Source organism: Belonocnema kinseyi, chromosome 3 (genome assembly GCF_010883055.1).
Source record: "Belonocnema kinseyi isolate 2016_QV_RU_SX_M_011 chromosome 3, B_treatae_v1, whole genome shotgun sequence".
NCBI lineage: Eukaryota > Metazoa > Arthropoda > Insecta > Hymenoptera > Cynipidae > Belonocnema > Belonocnema kinseyi.
In genome coordinates this window covers 94,576,149-94,598,140 of record NC_046659.1, presented here as the reverse complement: position 1 = coordinate 94,598,140, position 21,992 = coordinate 94,576,149, and the positions used below count along the sequence as shown (strand labels likewise).

The window sequence follows — 21,992 nt, the reverse complement described above, 5'->3', positions numbered from 1 at the left end:
CTATGTTACGTTACGAATTACAAAAGAATCAGAAGTTATTAAAATGAAAAGAAAGACATTTCAAACAATATGAAACATGCAAAAAAACTCTTCGAAAATTAAAACGTATGAAAAGCTATTTCAGCTAGTAGAAAAATATGAATAAAAAATTTAAGTTTCTACAATTTTATAAATTACTAATACATATTTATCATTATTTATTAATATAAAACGGGATTATACAATTAATTCAAAACTGTTGCCAAATCATGTCGTAAATTTATATTTTTAACAACAATTTAGAAAATCAAAACCCTTTTCTACCAAATTTACGGATTTTTACTTCCTGTTCATTTGATTATCAAATCTATCAATTTCCTCAAATTTTGTAATCCTTTAAAATCCCTTCATCCTTCTAAACAAATTCTTTGAAATTCCATTAAAAAATGATAAAATCGCTTAATATACCGTGAAATTATATTAATTATGATAATATTCCTTGAAAAATTCCCTGGAATGTTTAAAAATAACCTAAACTTTTTTTAAATAATATGAAATTTATTGACATTGCTTGGAACCTTTTAAAATATTATAAAATCTTTAAAATTCTTTAAAATCTTTTTAAATCTTTTTAAAACTTTGGAAATACCTTGAAATATTCCAAATATCTTAAAACCTTTGAAATTCCTCAATTTTTGTGAATAAATTATTTAAAATTTAATTTAAATATAATAAAATCCCTTCGAAAATCCGTGAAGTTACATGCAATCTGATGTTATTCCTTAAAATTCTTTTAAATCTCTTGAAATATTTAAAGTCCTATGATATCCTTTTTTGATCCTGCACGAAAAAAGAATTAATTTTGAGTGAGGAAAATTTCGTTATAAATAAAAATGTGTAAGGACATATTTCCTGTCTCAAAAAAATTGCATTAGATTTAAGTAACAATATTCTCGAGTCTTATATAATCCGATAAAATCCCTTAAAAAGTCCCTTGAAAACTTTTAAAATACCCTAAAACCTTAGATGTGGCATAGAATCCTTCCAAACTTTCCGAAATTGTTCAAAACTGCATGAAATCTTTTTAAATCCTTTTAAATGATTTTATTACCTAAAACTAGACACAATCTGATGATATTTCTTGAAATCTCTTGAAATGTTTGAAGTTCTATGAAATTCTTTGAGATCCAGGAAAATTAATTAAAATACCTTATTCAGATTCCTTAAAATCCTTTAAAAATACTCAAATCCTCGGAAATCATATAAAATCCCGTAAAATCTATTGGAAATTTTCAAAAATCCTTTGAAATATTTGGAAATCCTCTGATTTCTCTTACAATATTTTTTAATATCTTGCCTTAACCAAATAAACTTTAAAAATGTTGCAACGATTTTCTAAATATTACCCATTTCAAAAATTTAATAAAAATGTCCTTATGGATATGTGTGTGCAGAATGATGGAAAAAATCGAAATACTAATCTATATAAGTATACCGATAGACTTTAAAAACAAACATAGATGATTTTTCTATGAGGAAACAGATTGCGACATTTTCCCGACCCCCCCCTTCCCCTCCCTCAAAAAAAGAAAGCTGTTACGTAATTTATGGATGTCCCCTAAAGAAATTGAAAGAAAAGGCACACGGTAAAAAAAATTGAGCTGTGACAGGGATATTATTCCTTATTATAGCCAAACATTAGGCTGAAAACGAACGAAGGAATTTAGAAAGATCCCTAGATCAGCGAAAATGAATATCCTTGACCATTTTCCATATACCAGGGATATCGTATAGTCAAACCTCTAATAAGTATAGCTATAATAGGGATATTAAGAATAGGTGTATGAAGCAATTGTCGGAAGAGCGCCGGTGCATTATGGGAGCAGCGAAATAAAATAGCGACGGACTAATCGGGAGCAGTGACAGTTGAGATTTACTTGGACAATTAAACGCTTTTTACCACTTAAAATGTGCGCGATTGTTAATATTAAATGGAGTTTATGATGCAGTAATAATAATTTTCATTTGTTTCGACTGTAGGCGATAACTATATTGAAATATCAAGAAACGCGATAAAAACAACAAACTTGACCTTCAAATGCATTACACGGATGTCAGGGAAATTCATTTTGGCGATACCAGACGAAAAATTGGCTATTGTAAGTTAATATATTTCTATAAGAACTAAATTTTTTTCTAATCTGAAGATAATACAATTATACATAATCTGTCGAAAATAATAAACTTTCCAACTTTGCAATTTTGCCCAAATTCCTGATTTACGAGAACAATTTACATAAAGTAACTAAACGTGTAACTCTTCTAACTAAACGTTTTACCTAATTCAAGCGTACACTTTCTTTGAGTTTAATATATTCTCTATTCACTCGTTCGCCTCAAGAATTTTTTTTCCGTGCAGCCGTATTCCAATCATAGTCTAGGCTAGGACCAGAAGGGACATTTCCACGGATATAAATACACTTATATAAATGCAGGATTTAGCGAATGGGGATATAATTGAATATAATTGTATAAAATAACAGTACTGTTGTCAACTACGTTTCCTCCCCTAAACCATAAACTGTGAATCCGCAACTTTGTCGTTCCATTTTTTCCCGCGGTTAGTCGCAATCGGCAGCGTATAACGTATATGTTGTATATATTTTTCGAATTTATTTTTTCTGAAGAAAGCTTTATAATATTCTTGCTATTGCAAACCGTGGCTCATATTCCCGTAACCGTAAGCAGAGCAAGATCCGGAACGTCGTCTTTATGCAGGAAAGGGCTGTCCATGGTCTGTCTTTTAACTTCACGGTCTAGTACGCTAGTGGTTTAGCTTTAGCCGCACCTTATCTAAACTCGCCTAATAGTGGGTGCGTACTCAGGCATCTTGCACCTCTTCGGTCTTCAAGAGCCCTAGAGTGTTTTTTGTACCATTTTTTAACTCGCATTCCCTCGCCCGACTATAGCTCAGTGGCATTATATTTCAGTTTCAGATTTAGAACTTAGAAGAAGACTGCATTTTTTGTTTTATGACTTTGTTTTCTTAACATTCCTGCGAGAAGGTTCCACTTCAGAAATAGAATTTCGTTGTAGTCTTAATTAGACTGATTAGCGATTAGAATAAACAAAGAAGCAGAAATAGAATATATAAAAATATCTATTCCACTCCAGGAAATTCGAGAGGAAATTGCCAGGAAATTTGTGTTCATATATCTTCTATATGAATCATTATTTTAAAACTAATATTCGTAATTTCTTGATTTATTATTTACTATTTTTGCTATATTTTGTTTGGAACTTTTGTTGTATTAATTAAATTTTTTGTAAAAAATCAGCCTAATGATTCAAAAGGAAAGAAAATGAGTTTTTAAATAATATGTTTCCAGTCAATTAAGTAAATGAATATATAAATGAAAATTGAATTTAACATGCTCCACCGACTTTGTACGTAATCAGTCAGGCAGGTCGTCGACATGTGATGGAATCGTCCATTACTGAAATTCGTATATTTACTTCGATTCTAGAATTTAGATTATAGTATAATTAAGAGTATTCTTGAAAACGAATTCTAAATATGTGAAAATTTTATTTAATAAAAAATTATTTTTTAACACACCATAGGGAATTCAGCAAAAAATCCAAAATTAAATTGATAAAATAATTTAAATTAAGGAAATGCACAACTTTTTATGCTACACAGTACACACTATTAAGGTAGTTGTCTATAATTTTAAGAATTAGAAACAATCTTATCACTCATTTCATACGAATAAAAAAACCATTATTTTTTATAAAAAAAGCTTAAAATTATAGCACATTTCTATAACTCTATATGAGAATATTTTCCTCCCAAAAAGAAGCCATCATTTATTAATATTCAACCTTTTTTTTTAAATTAGCAAGAAACAATATTAAGAAAAAATTCAGTTGCAAAAAACTTTGTTTAAATAAATTTGTTTGTAAATTAAAAAAATGTTTCAGTAATCATGTTTATATTTGAAATTACATCATCAGAAATATTATTTCGATTCTTGAAATTAAGCAAGACCAGTTTAGTTTGTCTAAAGAAGAATTCTTTTTATTTGTTAAACTAATCTTTTCGGCAATAACTGATAATTAAAAAAAAGTAACAGTCTTTTTCCTGAGTTACAATGTTTGTTATCTTTTACTGGAGAAAGCTATGATTATGTTAGTCATCGAGATAAAAATCTACCGGTCAACTAAGTGGCTAATAAAAGAAACTATTAAATTGAGGAATTTAAGCTGAGGAATTTTTTAGAGGACATTTTTGTAGGAACTGTGGTTTATTTCGCCCGTCTGAAATCAAACTACAAACAATTTTATTTTAAATAATTCAATTTGACTTTTTAAAACATGGAATTATCTAAGAAAACTCTATTTTTGCCGATTTAAAAAATCTAATTTGAAGACCTTCTTTAAAATGTTTAGCACCCTTCTCCCATTTACTAGAACTAGATAATACGACTGTTTAGGGGCCGTGACTAAATTACGTAGTTTTTAACAAAAATTTACCCCTTCCCCTCCTATCTTACTCAATTTTTAAGGACTTATGTTTTTCGTCAATTTATTTTTGGGTTCATCAAAAAAAAAAAAAAAAAACGTAAAATATTTGGATGGTTGGGGGATTTGATCAAATTGACTGTTTCTTATGAATTAACAAAATAGTTCAACTTTCAATCAAATAGATTAATTTTAAAATAAAAAAGGAAAGACTTTTTATTCAATACAGAAAAAAATGCATCCAAAATCTTAAAATTTCAAGCCAAAAAGAGGAAATTTATACTAAACAGTCGAGTTTTCATTCAAATAATTAAATCATCAACGAAAAAAATGAATCTACAACCAACAAAACTTATTTTCTACCAAAAAGACGAAATAACAACAAATACATAACTTTACAACTACATAGTTGTGTTTTCAAACAAAAAGATTAATTTTCTAAAAAGAAGTTTGAATTTTCAACAAAATACATGCGTGTTTAACCAAATAGTTGAATTTTTCAACTAAAAATATTCATTTTTAAACCAAACTGTAATATTTAACTTTTTAGTTCAGAAATGAAGTTTTAATCAATGAAATAAATTTTTAACTAAAATAATGAATCTTTAAGTCAAAAAATCAATGTTTGCGAAAATAGTTCGACAGTAGTTATTTATTAAATCATATATTTATCCAAAATAATATAAACCCACTTCGGTTTTTGGAATATTAATATTTGGGCTAAGGTTCTAAGAATTGGTTCTCTTACCCTATCTCTTAATTTAAAAAATTATAACAATTTCTATAATTTATGAAATATTTTATTTTATTTTTAGGTATATTGGCGGAGATGAAGTGGAACAACTGAGAGATCAAACAAATGCAACAGAAGTAGACAATCCAAAAACTTGGGCTGCCCACAGTCTTTTGAAAATTCTTGGAAAAAGAGAAAACCATGGAATGCCAATTAGGTGCATTTCCATACATCCTTCGAGTCCAGTTCCTGCAATTGCAGAATCACGTTTAGAAATTCACTGTACGTTATTTTCATCAAATCAAAATAATTTCTAAAAACTTTTTTCATCATTGCCTTCTTCGTCGCAAATCATCACACAAAGCTTGACCCCCGCGCCCGAGTGACGTCTCAATTACAAAAAGCCTTACGATTTGATTTGATGAATGCGAGGATAAATCTCTAAAATAAAACACAAAACGTACAAACCTAATATTTTATTTTTTCAAACAAATACATGAATTTAAATTTTCATCACACAAAAAAATTAAGTTTGGACCAAACTTACGAATTTTTTTCAAAAACAATAGAATTTTCAATCCAAAAGGACTAATTTTATATTAAAAAAAAAAGAAAATCGTTAAAAAAAATATTACTTTTGAACCAAATAATTTTATTTTCTATAAAAAAAAGAATACTTAACAAAGCGGTTACATTTTTAAATAAAACAGAATACTATCAACTGAATGTTTAATAAGATTTTTAAGAAAAAATTGCCTCAATTACCTGGTAGTTAAGTTTTCAATGAAACAAGAATAATTCTCAACAAAAAATTTAACAGTTGATATTACAGTCAAAAAAATATTCTAATTGTAAATCAGAAACAGTTGAATTAAAAAAAATTAATCCGCAATGACAAATTTAATAGTTAAAGGTACAACCGCAACAGATATTAATTTTCAATTAAAAACAGGTCAATTCGAATATAATGGCGAATTATCTACAAAACAGTTGAATTTTCTACCAGAAGACAATTAATTTTCAACGAAATACTTGAATTTTAAACTTAAATAATTAATTTTAAACAATAATTAGAATAGCTAAATTTCAAAGTGAAAAAATTAAATTTAAACAAATAAACACGAATTTTCAACAAAATGCGCCGTTAAATCTTCCACTAAAGAGATGGATCTTCAACTAAAAAAATAAGCTTTTAACAAAGTAATTCAACTTTCCACCAAGTGGATGAAGTTTCAAACAAAAGCAACAAAAAACGAATATTGAACAAAATAGTTGAGTCTTGAACTAGTAAAATGAATTTTTAATCATGTAGTTTAATTTTCTATCAATTCGTTGAATTTTGTACGAAAATTATCGATTTTTCAACAAAATAATTAAATTTTTAACCAATAAAATGAATTTTGAACAAAGTAGTGTAAAGTTCAGCCAAGTACTTGAACTGTTAATGAAAAATGTTAATTTTTAGCCAAAAAGGGTTGGATTGTGAATTTTTAGTTAAAAGAAAATTAATTTTCAAGTATAAAAATCAAATTTTCAATAAACTAGTTAAATCTTCAACCAAATAGTAGAGTTTATTGGAAATAGGAAAAAAGAGGAACTCTTTAGAGAAGGGAATTTTTAAAAAAAAATTGTTATTCACATGTATATTTTCCATGTGTGACGTCATATTTTTCATTAACCGATCCCCCTTTATGTCACTCCCAACTCCTGGGTAATGTGACGTAGTTTCTGAACGGCCTCTTAAAAGCCTTTATAGTTATTTAAATTAAAGTACTGCATTTTGTATTGTAATTTATTTCTTATGTACATAATAAAGTAAGAAAATTTTGTTTTCAGATTCACCGGAAGTGAAGATAGAAACGAGTCCGCGAATGTTGGCAGCAGCTTTGGAAGATTCAGCAAGTTTTATGAGTCTTAAATGTATTGCTGATTCCAACCCAGTGGCTTCCATTAAATGGTTCAAAGATTCTTCTCCCATAACTGCACCAAATAGTGTTATGGTAGCTCCCTCGACTAACAGGACTTATCAAAATAACACTTTGGTTGTATCTGAATTGAGATTCGAACCCGTCAAGAAGAACGATGCGGGTTTATATTCCTGCAAAGCAACCAACGTTATTGGCGACAGTCCCCCTGCGAATTACAGAGTGGATGTTCAGTGTTAGTAAAATCATGATATTTTTATAACTAATCCTTAGCAGAAAGAGTAAATTCTATATTCCCTATTCCTTCTATATATCCATGGCCAATAATATTGCAAGAACAAATTTCTTATCCTGAAGCATTTTTAATATACAGTAATATATGACATTGATAAGAATTCCAGGTAAATTTTAAACAATTAAAAAAAATCATAGGACTTTAAAACAATTCAAGCTAAATTCAAATGGGCGGATTTTTTGTTTAATTTCATTGATTTGAGTGAAATTAGCGTGAAGCGAATTGAAAACAATAAAAAAATATTTCAAAATTACTGTCAAACCTTGATTTAATGTCAATTTTGGGACTAATCGTGATATTAAATCCAGACTCTCGGAACTATTTTGTCTCTCTCCTGTTTGTTCTTTTTCTTGTTTCTCTCTCGGTTTGTTGCTCTTGAGTAAACACCGCACATCCTCTCGCAGTTTCTCTCACCTATCACCACCGCGTGGCGTCAATTCTCGGAAACATGAAATGGAGGATCACTGAATCCAGGTTTAACTGTAATTGAATTCAGTAAGATTGAAACTACTTTAAAAGAGTTAAAAGCAATTTTAAAGAATTTGATGAAATGTCTAACAATCCAAGTTGAATTTGAAAGACATCGATTGAATTGAGTAGGGGAAGGTGGGGGGCGACGGAACAGGCGGGTAAAATAGAACGCTAGTATATCTGGAAAAATATTCACACTTCAAGTTTGATATTAATTTATTACATAAAAATAAGTCTGATGAGTAGAGGTAAGAGCAAAAAGAATTGATATTTTATGTGAATTGTATTAGAAAGTAAGTGCAAATTTTTAGTACTTCAGAACTCAGGAATGGTGTGATTTTCGAGAGCAAATAAAGTACTAATAATGTACTTATCCCATTTTCTCTTACAAGAATTTCAAAAAATGATGTTTAAATTTTCTGTTCTTGGCATTAGATTTAATTATAAATTACTTAGAAAAGAAAATTACGGATTTCAAATAAAATTATCGATGGGGGCGAGATGCAACAAGTTGAATGGGGCGGAATGGAACGCCGGAACGCCTGCCGGTCGCCTGTCACCGGTCACGATAGTTGCAAGATATTCGTAAGAAATAATAAAAAGTGATAAAGTACATGATTTAAGTTAATGAAATGCGAAATTATAAAAGGAAGATTGGTAGTAGGTTATGTTCTGTCTAAAATACGTATTTTAATATTGTATCTCTTCCAGTTGGTGTTCCATGGCATAAATTTTGATTTGTTGCTTACTTTTTTTTTAATTTTCAAAAATTATTCACGAAATAAAATTGATATTCCAATTGTTCCATACCGCCCCACCATGCGTTCTGTTTTACCCGCCACGTGTTCCATAGCGCCCCACCTAACCTATAGTACTTGATACTTAATTTCTGAAAAATTAGTTCGCTCCATTTACAAAAACATATATGCAACTTAAAAATGATAAATTAAAGAAAATTTTAATTAATATTTGTTTCTGCAAGTTCTTACAGATTACAACTTAATTAGTGTCAAAGATTTTGGGCACCGTCTTGTCCCACCTTCCCCTAGAAATAAATAAATTCAGAATTCAGAAGCATTTAAGTGAACTTAAACAAATTCAAAAGACCCCCAAAGAATTTAAAAGTGTTTAAAAAATCCGGATTAATTAATCAAAATTTACGATCAATTCCATATAAATTCATATGAATTGCAACAAGTATTTGCAAATCCCTTCAAATCTTTAAAACCCTACGAGATCCGTCACTTATTGCGCATAAGTTTTTCTAAAATCCTATAAAATTATTGAAATAAACTGAAAATTTCTGAGAATCTTTCAAAATATTCTAAAATATTTCAAAAAAATTAAAATATTTGACACTATTTAAAGCTCTGGGAAATTCCTCTAAATTAAAAAAATAAAAATAAATCCCCTGGAATTACATCAAATCTGATAATAATTCCTGAAATCCTGGGAAATTTATTAAAATACCTTGCGAGCTATTAAAATACCTTGAAAGCATTGAAATCCTCGAAATTTAATTCAATTTTTTGTTAAAAATTTCTAGTTTTCGGGATTTTCTGTAACGTTAGCCCTGAGCAAGCTAGAAAAGGGTCTTACTTAAAACTTGGTAACGCTACAGTTCGAACTTTTTAAGGCTCTTACAAAATTTTTTCAAACCCATTTAAATGAATCTTTTAAAATATTCTAAAATACTTCAAAAAATTCAGGATATTTCAGAAATAGGCATATAACTACTACTATAGTGATTTTAACTTTAAAAAAATGACTAGAAAGTTATTTTGGGGGCCACCCTGATTGCAACTCTGGAACAATGTAACTCACTTTCTGTAACGATTCTGTAACAGCTCTATAGCAATTTTACCTCAAAATAGTTCTGAAGCTGTTACTATTTGTAATAGTAATATAACATTGTTACATAATAGACTGGTACATGGCACTGGTGAAACGAATGTTACAGAGTATCAGAACGCATGTGCTAGGGTTGTTTTGTGACAGTTGCAAAAGATTACACATTTGTCTATGTACCATATATAAAATTCTTAAAATTATAAAGAATACTTAAAGTGAATTTTGAAACTGGGATTTGAATTTTTAGATGCGCCAAAGCTTAAAGTGAGCAAACCAATTTTGAACGGAAGTATTCCAGAAGTGGTAGAAACTACTTCGCTAGGTGCGACCATAGATCCCTTCGAGTGTGCCGAATATGACGCAAATCCGCCTTCGCAATACAGATGGGTACATGTGTTAGGAGGCACACCGGAAATGATCGACAACCCAGCTCAGAACAAACACGGCGGTAGAAAACTAAAGCTGGAAAACATCATGTGGTCAGACGAGGGCGAGTACAGATGTGTAGCCTACAATGTCATCAATGGAGTTCGGAGAGAAATGCCCAGTGATGAGCGTTTCATGTTACACGTGATGGGACCCCCGGAAATCCAAACCAGACGTACTTCTGGAGACAACGGACTTTATGAGTCCATCGGGTGGGCCGGAGAACCAGTGCATCGATTAAAGTCAAGGTTTTGCTCAAGGCCACCTCCCCGATTGGTCGCTTGGCAGTGGGGAAGTTCCCATATTAGAGCAGGTATAGACCTACACATATTTATATTTAATTGTTATTTAGTTATTCTCTAACATTGTTCAGCTATTTCTTAAGTCATAACTTTTTAAATGTCAATTCTTGTCCATTCGAAAGTTCATGAATTGTTCGTAATTTTTGCAAACGGGAACCCTCTCTGTGATGCACTCTTCTGAATTTCTGTAACCGTTTAAAGTTGAAACTGATTCAAGTTTAAACTGTATAACTCTGTCCAACGAGAGAATTCTCAACGGTCTTTACATCTACGGGTGGAGATAATTAAATGATTAAATGTCAAGGAAGGAGTTTCCTAGGTCTAGGTTTAGACTCTAGCTCTCTAAGCCTAGAGTCTAGAGTCTAGAGCAACGATTCCCAAACTAGTGCCGCCGATCGATGAGGCTGCCGCCGGCAGGGAGATGCCACCCCGGGCCCAGCCACTCGGTAGCCCCCCCGCTATGAGGACCCTTTCATTGTCATGAGATTTAAGGCTGTTTCAACAACTAAAACCCTAAAGATATGGCTCAATTCAATTCTAATTATCTGAATCATTTTCCTGATGTAATTTTAAGAAAATGAAAAAAAAAAAGTTGATGAAAATCGGTTAACATTTCGAGTAATTAAGCATATCGTTAAGAACGCGCCAAATTAAAGAACTGTCAACTGGCATTGAAGATATTAACCGATTTTCATCAACTTTCTTTTCATTTGCTTAAAATTAGATTAGGAAATTTACTCAACTAATTAAAATTTAATTTATTAACATATTAAAACATTTTAATTTTTCTCAACCGGTTCTAATTCTCTCGCGTGAAGCATGGTGTGTCAAGCAGTGAAACAGTCTACTGTTCCCCTTAGCGGCAGGGTATTGTGAAAAAATTTGAGGGTGGGGCCCCTGCCGCTCCCCAGAAAGTGCATAAAAAGTTTGGGAATCGCTGGTCTAGACTCTAAGTCTAGGAGTCTAGGACCTAGGTCCTAGGTCAAAGGGTCCAATGTTGAAGCAGACAGTTCATTTTTTGTCACGTTTATGGCCCGTACGGGTCATATTTCTTTAGCAGGAAAAAAAGGCCTCCCGCCTACGCCTCCAATATTTATGACAGGCTGCGCAATAGGATACTCTAAACTCTAAATCTAAAACTCTAAAATCTACATTTTTCCCTAGAATTTTCATGCATATCGCCCCCTTTATTTGAATCCACAAAGAAATAAATGCAATTTTTAGGAATGACATTTAGACTTTAGAGTTAGAGGTTCCGCAAGCCACATACAGTTTAATTTAGAGATAGAGGCAAAAAAAGTTAAATTATGCAAACAGTTTATTATTATTTGTAATAATAATCATTTAGAACAATTTTAGTAAACTGCAGTTTATACTAAAATTTTCCACTGTTGGTCCACTTTTTAAATAGAGTAAGGTAATAATTAATTCAAGTGAACTAACATAATTGTTTAAACAATTTATAATTCTTTTTAACGATCTTCTATATCAATTCTAGATATTTCCGGTTTTTTCTCAAAGTTTTAAATTTTTTCACGTTTGACTTCGTGGGATTATTTAAAATTATCTCATATTATAGTAAAGTTATATTCACAATGATCCATATAGAATATAGATTAGAGAATATTGCAAATAACTGCTTCATTTCAGAAAAAAATATTCACGAACCATTTTTTTTTATTTCCAATTCTCTCAATTGCTTGTTTATTATTTTTGTTAAATTCAATTAATGATTCACTGACTCAAAGTAAAAAGTTGACAAAAAGTGAAAAATTGCAGAAAAAGCCGCAGCTATCTAGATTTACTATAGATATAAGATAAACAATAGTAATCTGTTTAAGCAATTATGATTGTTAAATTATATTAATTTTTAGCTTGCTTTGTGTGAAGTGGACAAAATTTGGATTATTTCAGAAAAAAATGCAACTTTCTAACATTATTCAAAGAAAATATGATTTAAAAAGATTTAAACAATAAATTATTTTAGGTTAACTTAAATTAATTTTTTTCTTACTCTAATTGAAAAGTAGACAAAAAGTGGAAAATTTCAGAAAAAAATGCAACTTTTTAGTATCATTCTAAAATCGCAGAGAATATTATTATAAATAATAATGAATTTTTAAAATCATTATGTATGTTAAACTTAATAGATTGTTGTCGTGCTCACACTCAAGTGTTGAAAATAAGCTAAAACCGTGGAAAGCTGCAAATTTCTAACTCTATTCTGATATAATTGCTAAAAACAATAAACAGCTGTTTAAACAAATGATGTAAACATCTAATTATCAGTAGGAAGTATTATTTTATTTATTGGAAACAATTGTTGTTTTTAAACCCGCAAATAATCGTTATTCGCTCCAAAAACTTGAAAAACTCAATTTTTCACTTTTGGGTTTTTTCGGGGCCCTAAAAACGGATTTATGTGGGTGATATTTAAAAAGTAATTATTTATTTGTATTCCATAGCTAATTTTGAAAATAAATGTTCAGTTTCAACTCGATTCACTTAATATTGACAATTCTGAATAAAATTTACAAAAACGCTTACGATATCATTTATTTAAGCGCCTTTATTTTTTGGTATATTTTGTCCCGAACTGACTTACCGGACTCGTCAGTAAGGCAATGTGAGTCAGTTTTAATATAGAAAACATTTTTCTAATTTTCTAATTGTAATTGATCTTTATTAAATTTATAGCCTTCATACAAACTTTTCATGGTCCAGAGTTTGAATAAAAAAATCGAGAAAACAAAATGGAAGATTTATGGTTTCATAGGCTTTCTTCGAACTCAAAATCGTACAAATTGATTTTCCTGCACTTCAAAGATCCTTAATAAATTCTTTAATTTTACAAATAATTGTAAAGAATTCAAATTTGAATTCCAATATATATGTTTAAACATCGCATTGTTTCTTTGTCTGAATTTAAAATAAATTCATAAAATTCGAAATAAAAAAATAAAAAGCAATAAAATTATTATTGTCTTCTTTTCCAGGTGAGACAATTCATCCGAAATACGAAGCACCACCCTTGGAACCAATACTCGAGAGCAAAACGACATCTAATTGCTACTGGGCAATACTCGAAATAAAAAATGTGCAAAAGGAAGACGCGAGGACATACACCCTTTTGGTAGAAAGCGAAAAGGGTAGAGACTCGACGAATTTAAAGTTACTCGTCCGAGATCCTACGGAAATGCGAGTGCTCGCAGCTGCTGCTGCGGTGGGTTTACTTTTTCTCCTTTTGCTGATATCCATCGGAATCTATTGTTTGTGCAGAGTCAAGCACAGGCGGTATCGACGAGCGCAGGGGGAAGGTAGCATAGCCGCGGATGCATTTTATAATACTGCTCCCTCGATGGATCATCAAGGTAAAACGCATCACGATTCCACAGAGAATAAGAATAATAATTTCACAAGAAAGCCGACTACTGACAGTGGGTTGTCTGTGATGTATGATTATGATCAGATCAGCAAACAGACAAGGACATTGAGCCCAGAAGCCTTAAAGGTCAGAAGGGCTCCTGCAATTATGCAGGTTCCCACGATAGTTTAAATTCAAAAATACTATTTTTCAAATGTTTTTCTGAAATCTTTCTAAAAAATATAAAATTTTATTTGAAGAAGCACTCATTTTATAATTTCTTTCACTCTGGGGTTGCCTGTCCGCGGCAGGGGGAAGCCACACCTCAGTCGAGACAGACGCCGGGATACGAGTTACAGACTACTTTCTTTTACCTGCAACGGATGACCCAACCATTGTTACGTGATTAGGGCTGTTTGGGAATACTGAAATTATGAAAACATGGCTCAATTAAATTTGAATTAGTTGAATCAATTTCCTTATATAATTAGAAAAAAGCGAAGAAAAAGGTTTAGGATCATCGGTCAATATTATCAGTAATAAAAGTATAATAATTTTCAACTCAACTGGGATTGAAGTCATTAACCGATTTTTAGGATATCTTTAAATTTTCTCATCAATACACGAGGAAGCTAATGTAGCCTATTGAAATCAGATTTATTAATATTTAGCCGAATTATAATTTTTCTCAGTTGGTTCTAATCCTCTAACGATGAATGGATTATAAATCATAAGGTGGTGGGCCAGCAGCTCCCCAGAAATTTCAAAGAAAGTTTCAGAAACGCTGTATTGCGTAACGCTTGTAGGGGGGAGGGTTCGAGAAAAGTTATGTAACGTTTTATAAAACGTAATAATAAAAGAGCAAAATAATATAAGAATGCTGGGTAGTGTGACAAAAATTATTTGTTGAAATCTGTTTTTGAAGTATGTGTAAAAGTTTAGTTGTATCAGGATAAATCGTGATATAAAACATGTAGATATCACGTCTGGCCCTCAAAAAGGGTTGAAAGTTTTTAAAAATTAGAAAAATAAGAATTTGTTACCATGAGTTCCAAAAGTATTGCAAATTTTGTATGTGTGGAGTTTTCACTAAGAAATAATAATATAAAATCATATATTAGAAAAAAATTTTTTTTCATATGTTTTAGAATTTGTTTAAATATCAATAAAAATTACTTTTCTTTCTTTTTTTTTAACATGAATTTTTTTTGACTTAGTTCTTTGGCCACTTTCAAACAGTCAAAGAATTGAAAATGAGCATCATTAAAAATTGCAATTTTTTCCATTTAGAAGAGTGAAGATACGTTTTTGTATTCGAAGCGAGAATATATATATAGAATATATTTCATTTTTGTTTTCAAATAAATGTTCCACTATCTAAATCTGAAAAATGGTAATGTATTTTTGTTGATGTTTAAAAAAATTCTATCTTGATCAAAAATGAGTTTTTCTGAAGTATGATTGATTGATACAAAAACTTTTATCTCTTATGTGGTGGCTGAAAGTGATTTCCAAAAAGTTTGAAAAAGAATACATAGGCTATCCTGATAAAAGACCACAATTTACGTAGTTTTATTCTTCTCAGTAGAGTAGAAACCTTTTTATGTATAGTTATAGTAGTTATAGTAGCGTTACAAGGGGTGAGGGAGGGTCCAAAAAGGCATTACCTAATGATTGAAGACTTCTCTGGTATAAATTAAAGTATGATTCTAATAATCAAACATGATTTAGAAAATGTATTTTTGGAATAGGAAGGTTAACCCAAAGATTTTTTTTTAATTTCTTCGTAGACAGGATTTTTTAAGTGTTCAAAAAGATTAAATTTAAGGAACTTAAGCCGATGTAGATATTATATATTATGTTCTTAGATCCAATATTTGTTATCATAACAATTGTTTCCACGAAATATGTAAAGTCGCTCCGCAAATCGAATTATTTATTACTCTTGTTGTTTTACTTAGTTTTAAGATAGACAACGAAGGACTGAATATCAGCGATAATTAAAAATATTGTGTAAGTTTAATTATAGTTCGATTGTAATTTTTTGTAATAACGCGCAATCTCTTCTTTATTTGTTATGTTTACTGTTTACTCAATAAGAAATTACAGACGCTTGTACATTATATTTTAAATAAAATAAGAATGCAAAAATATATTTTGTTTTATTTATGAAACACGAATTAATATTAAACAATAAAAAATACTTTGTTAAAAATAATCTGTAATAAAGTTTTAAAAAATTTATCTCAGTTTCTTTTCTTCAGAATTTAAATAAAAAATCTGTCCGATTCGCGGGCACATTCTCGCTTCTCACCGTCACACATTCTTGGCTCGCTTCGCTTGCAAGGTTGAGCGAGCGCGCCTAGGACGCGCGCCTGTTGAACCTCGCGCTCGATTTTTGAAGACATTTGTAAATGTATATTTATTTTCTGAACTACCTTAACATATTAAAATAAAAATTATTATTAATTATTAAATTAATTTGCACTAAATATTAATTATTAAAATAAAAATTACAATCCTTTTTCAGATATTTTTCTTTATCACGCGTTGCTATGCTAAGAATAGAATTTTTGTTTTCTTATTATTTTTTATGAATAAAACAAAATATCCTACAAGTCTTCTTCTAGATTTTTTACGTATCTCGCGTATTTTAGCGTAATATTGGAATTTTCGATTTTTTCATATCAATTTCGGTAAATAAATTAAAAACAAGGTGTTCTGTAAAAAATGGTGCAAAGAAATGTTGTAGGAGTTATCAAACGGTAAAAATCCTCCTCTATTAAAAAATGGTTAAAAGAAATTTGGTAAAATTATTCAAAAAAAGTAATATACTTCAAAAATGTAATCAATTATAACAAATTTGTATCTCTTTTTTGGGTAAACAGCTTTTGTCTATCCATTTTTTTGTACCTTTTGTCGTTTTTTCACAAATTTTTTATTTTTAATGCATGATTAAAACCATAACTACGCGTCCTATCAAATAGTGATTTATACAAAATTTGTAGATGCGTTTTAGGTGCACTGTTTTTGTTGAATGATTTTTCTTTCGTAAAATTGTAACTTGTGTTTTTTTTTCAAAAATTTATTTCTTCTTATTTTCAATGTTATTTTTCACGAATAAGACAAAAACTACTGAAACTGAATTTTCGATTTTTCAAGAATATCTAAAAAGATGTTATGGTAATAGTTTAAGTTTTTAAAAAAGCATCATTTTTATTCTTTTTTCATACCGTGCGTTGTTTGACTTAAAATTAAGATTTTCGATTGATTTAAAAAATTGTATACATGCTATAACTCTGCTCATTTTTTTCTTGAAAAAAGTTATTAGGGTAAATTGTTTGGCCTTCTGAGACCGCGAATAGCCATACAAGGGGCCATCCATATACCACGGGGACACTTTACGGGGGGAGGGGGAGTATGGCAAAATTTCACGCTTGACCACGAGGGGGACCCGGGTCCTTTGAAATTAAAATCATGTTTAAGCTCACGTTCATAAGCTAATCCGAATTTTTTCAGCTAATTCATCGCTCCTTTTGGACTTCTTGTGGTCCGGGAGCTCGCGACAATTCTATGGACGTCATTTTAGTACTGACTAAAATTTCAGATTCTTTTGTTTTCATAGTCAACAGTTGGAAATTGGTTGACTAACAGCTGTTAGTGCATTTTGCAACAATTTATCGTTAAACTGGTCAAAAATGCGAGTGAAAAAATATAATTTTATTACTCTTGAAACCCATGGGGGATAATTGTTTGAATGCTAATAACTAACAAGTTTGACTGACAGCTTCTCGGTGGTGCCAAAGTTGACTGGCAAACTGTCAAACACGTCAAAAATTCGAGTAAAAAAGCGTCATTTTATTACTCTTCAAGCCCACGTGGAATGATTGTTTGAATGCTAAACACTAACAAGAAGTATGACTGGCAGCTCCTCAGTGGTGCCAAAGTTGGCTGGCAGGCTGACAAACATGTCAAAAATTCGACTGAAGAAACGTCACTTTAATACTCTTGACACCCATTGGGGATGATTTTTTAGGTGCAAAGAACTAACAAAAATTTTGACTGGCAGCTCCTAAGTGGTGCCAAACTTGACTAGCAGGCTATCAAACATATAAAAAATGACAGGATGACAATTAGAACCTTTATTTTAGTACTGTTGAAGCCCATATGGAATGATTGTTTCGGTGCAAACAACTAACAAGAAGTTTGACTGACAGCCCCTGAGTGGTGCCAAAGTTCACTGGCAGGCTATCAAACATGCCAAAAATTCTAGAGAAGAAACGTCATTTTAGTACTCTTGAAACCCACTGGGAATGATTGTTTGAATGCTGAAAACTAACAAAAAATTTGACTGGCAGCTTCTCGGTGGTGCTAAAGTTGACTGACAGACTGTCAAGCATATAAAAAATAACTGGATGAAAATTAGAACAAGTCATTTCAGTACTTCTGAAACGTTTTGGGGATGATTTTTTAGGTGCTAAAAAGTAAGATCATAATGGATTGGCTGTTCCTCAGTGGTGCCAAATTTGACTGGAAGACTGTCTAGCATGTCGAAAATTGTAGTGAAAAAACGTTATTTTTAGTACTTTTTAATCCATTGAGGATGATTGTTTTGGTGCAAACAACTAACAAAGAATTTGACTGGCAGCTCCTGATTAGTTCCAAAGTTGACTGACATTTTAATCAGCAACCGAATGAAAGTTTTGTCTTTTTCATTAACTAAAATTTTCATCTATAGGACACTTCTCTAAAACTAATATGTATATAAAAAAAAAGAAACTACAAAAAAACTCACTTTTTAAGTAAATTCACAGCTCGCAACAATGGGTTTCAAGTGTACTAAAATGACGTTTCTTCACTTGAATTTTTGGCATGTGTGACAGCCTGCCAGTAAACTTTGGCACCACTCAGGAGCAGCCATTCAAACTTCTCGTTAGTTTTTGGCATCGGAACAATCTTTCCTCGTGGGTTTGAAGAGTACTAAAATGACGTTTTTTCACTCGAACTTTCGATGATTTAGCGATAAATTGTTGCAAAATGCACCAACTACAAGGACGTCCATGGAATTGTCGCGAGCTCCCGGACATTTTGAAGAATAATAATGTCCACGAGGGGGGGGGGGGGGGCAAAATTTGAAGAAAAATTGTCCACGTGGTATATGGATGGCCCCCAAGACATTTTTAAATCTGAACAAAAATGTTTCCACACATTTTGAAAATGCTATAACTCTTTTTAAATTTGTATCCAAAATGGCTAGTTTCCCTACTCGTTTTTTCTTTTAGGACTTAAAAAAAGTTTGCAAGCTCGATTTGATCATCTCATTTTTTTCGAGAGCTATCATATTCACGGACGATCGGACGGACCGGACGGATAGACATTAGACAGACACACGTCATCGTAAAAACTGGATTTTCGGATTCAGGGGGTCTCAAAACATGGAGATCCGTTGAAAAATTATGGTGTCAAATTTCGTACAATTCTAATACTTTCTCAATCATAAATGATGAGAATGTAAAAAATTTATAAATTTAATAAATTGCCAGAACCTAAGATTTCAAAAAATAAAATACATCATTTTAAATATTTGAAAAGGGCCATCGGATTATGATAAGGTATTTGAAATAAGAGGATTTCCAAGCCTTCAAAGGTTTTAAAGAATTTTTAAGGAAATTTAAGGGATTTCACAAGATTTTCGACAATTTGAGTAATTTTAAAGAATTTTAAAGGCTCTCAATAAGGTATTTTATTGAATTTTCCAGAACCTCAAAAGGTTTCACAGAACTTTAACTATTTCAAGATATTTAAAGAAATATTATAAGATTGTATATAATTTTAAGTGATTTGGAGAGATTTTATAATACTGTAATGAAGTTTCGAAAAATGTATTCACAATAATGGAGAAATATCAAAGATTTTAAGAGATTAACAAATTTTTCAAGGTATTTCCAAAGATTTTCAAGATTTTAAAGAATTTTAACGATGATAGGATATTTTTAAATATTCCACTGAATTTCCATCGATTTTAAGAATGTGAAGGGAGTCCAAAGGATTCTAAAATGATAGAGTCTACTTTAAAATATTCCAAGGAAATTTTAAAAGCTTAAAATATTCTATGGATTTTAAAGCATTTCAAATTATCTAGGACATTTTTGGGAATCCCAAGGAAATTTCAAAATATCGGAAAAATCTTGATAAATTCGCGAGAACTTTATTGATTTTAAGGGATTTAAAAATTTTTCATGTGTTTCTAAAGAATTTCCTAAAATTTGGAAGGATTGTATAGGACGTATAAACTTTTGACATATTTTGAAACTTAGGAACTTTTAAGCGATTTTAACGAACTGTAAAAGATTTCGGAGGATTTCAGTAATTTTAAAGAATTTTAGAAGCTCTGGAAAACGTATTTTTATGAATTTCCAAGGATCCCAAAGAATTCCATAGAACTTCAATTATTGCAAGGGATTTCAAGAAATTTCATCAGCTTTCATGTAAGTTTGCGAGATTTGAAGGGGTTTTAAAACATTTTAATTAAATTTCAAAGAAATGATTCACCAGAATTGAGGAATGTCAAAGCATTTCAAGGATTTGGAGAGATGTTCAATATTTCAAGTTATTTCCAAAAATTGAGAGAAGTTAGAAAGATTTCATCCTACTTCACGGGATTTAAATGGATTTTATAATATTTTCATGCAATTTTAAAGAAATACTTTATAAGAATTGAGGAATTTTAAAGCATTTCAGGGCTTTGGACAGATTTTCTAATAATTCAAGATATTTCCAAGGATTTGAAAGAATTTAAATGGTTTTAACCATTATATAGTTAACCCTGATATAGTTCTTCCAAGAAATGACGCCGCGCCGCGTGCCAGGAGTAAATGGTGCTACGCGGGGTGAGCGGCGTTTGTTCAGGCGTGAACAAACAAAAGCCCAGTCTCACACTTTCACTGCATTTAAAAGATATTTCCACAAAAACAAAGTTTTTTCTTAAATATAAAATTACTACTACCCCAAAAATCTTTTAACATTTTTTAAGTTTATCGGGCTTTGCACTATTCACTAAATACATCTTTAGATTTGGTGCTCTACTTTTATACATTTGACGATAAACTACAGATTAAGGCCATGTGCAGAGTGGGTCACGTGACCAGATTTCTACCTTACCGCAACTTTTTTTATTTCCTAAATTTTAACAATTATGAAAAAAGCCACATGACCTTAAACAAAGAAGTAAAAAATTAAAAATATTTGCAACTTTTAATAAACGGCTTGGATGTCTAAACTGTTCTTAAAAATATAAACTTAAGTGATTTGATCTTGCACACTAGATTACTATATTACGGGATTACATACCGATTATAAGATATTACAATTATGGAGTCATACACGATTACGAGAGATAAGACAAGATTACACGAAATTGCACAAGATTACATGAGATTACATATCGGATTCCATAAGATGAAATGGGATTACACGAGATCACAAGAGATTGCATGGAATTACCTGAAATTACATAAGATTGCACAGGATTATATGAGATTATACAGGATTATAGGAATTATTCAGGATTACACGTGATTTTTAAAGGTTACAAGAGATTACGCAAGATTGCGCGGGATTACAATTGAATAAATCAAATGAGAAACATAGATTTAAAAATCACTAACAATTTAAAAATAAGGACTGTGTCATATACATACAGAAATGTAAATAATTAATTCTATAATTAATGTAGAAATCTAAAAAGTATTCAAATTGTTTTCACAAGTTCTATACTTGGTTGAAAAAACTATTAAGTTTAAACATTATTTTTCTATTTTTGAAAAAATAAGAATTGTTAGATGCAACTTTTCAAATATTATTCTAGTTTATTATTATAGTTTAAAAAAGTAGATTTACAATTTCAATTTTTTTCTTGAAAGTTAGGCGTTTGTAGTTATAAAATCGTTAGTGTAAGCCTTAAGGTTTCAACGTCACAATGTTCTTTGCAAAAAGTTTTCCATACTCTTTTAAAAATACGTTTATTTTTAGGAATGAAGTATTTCCCAACAATTTGATGCAGTATTTAAAAAATTATTATCTGAAAGAAGCAGATAAAAGCTAAAGGGATTACATAAAGGCA

The 21,992-nt window shown here is 30.6% G+C and overlaps 1 protein-coding gene across 1 annotated transcript in view; it reads left to right on the top strand.

The window, feature by feature from the left end:
- LOC117169119 (hemicentin-1-like) overlaps window positions 1-15,913 on the top strand; it is a 26,324-nt gene extending 10,411 nt beyond the window's left edge. The window contains exons 3-6 of the mRNA XM_033355291.1: window positions 5,319-5,518; window positions 7,073-7,396; window positions 10,026-10,517; window positions 13,503-15,913. Of these exons, the coding sequence (XP_033211182.1) occupies window positions 5,319-5,518; window positions 7,073-7,396; window positions 10,026-10,517; window positions 13,503-14,062 (1,576 nt within the window). The 3' untranslated portion in view covers window positions 14,063-15,913. The remainder of the gene's footprint in view (window positions 1-5,318; window positions 5,519-7,072; window positions 7,397-10,025; window positions 10,518-13,502) is intronic.
- Window positions 15,914-21,992: the final 6,079 nt, after the last annotated feature.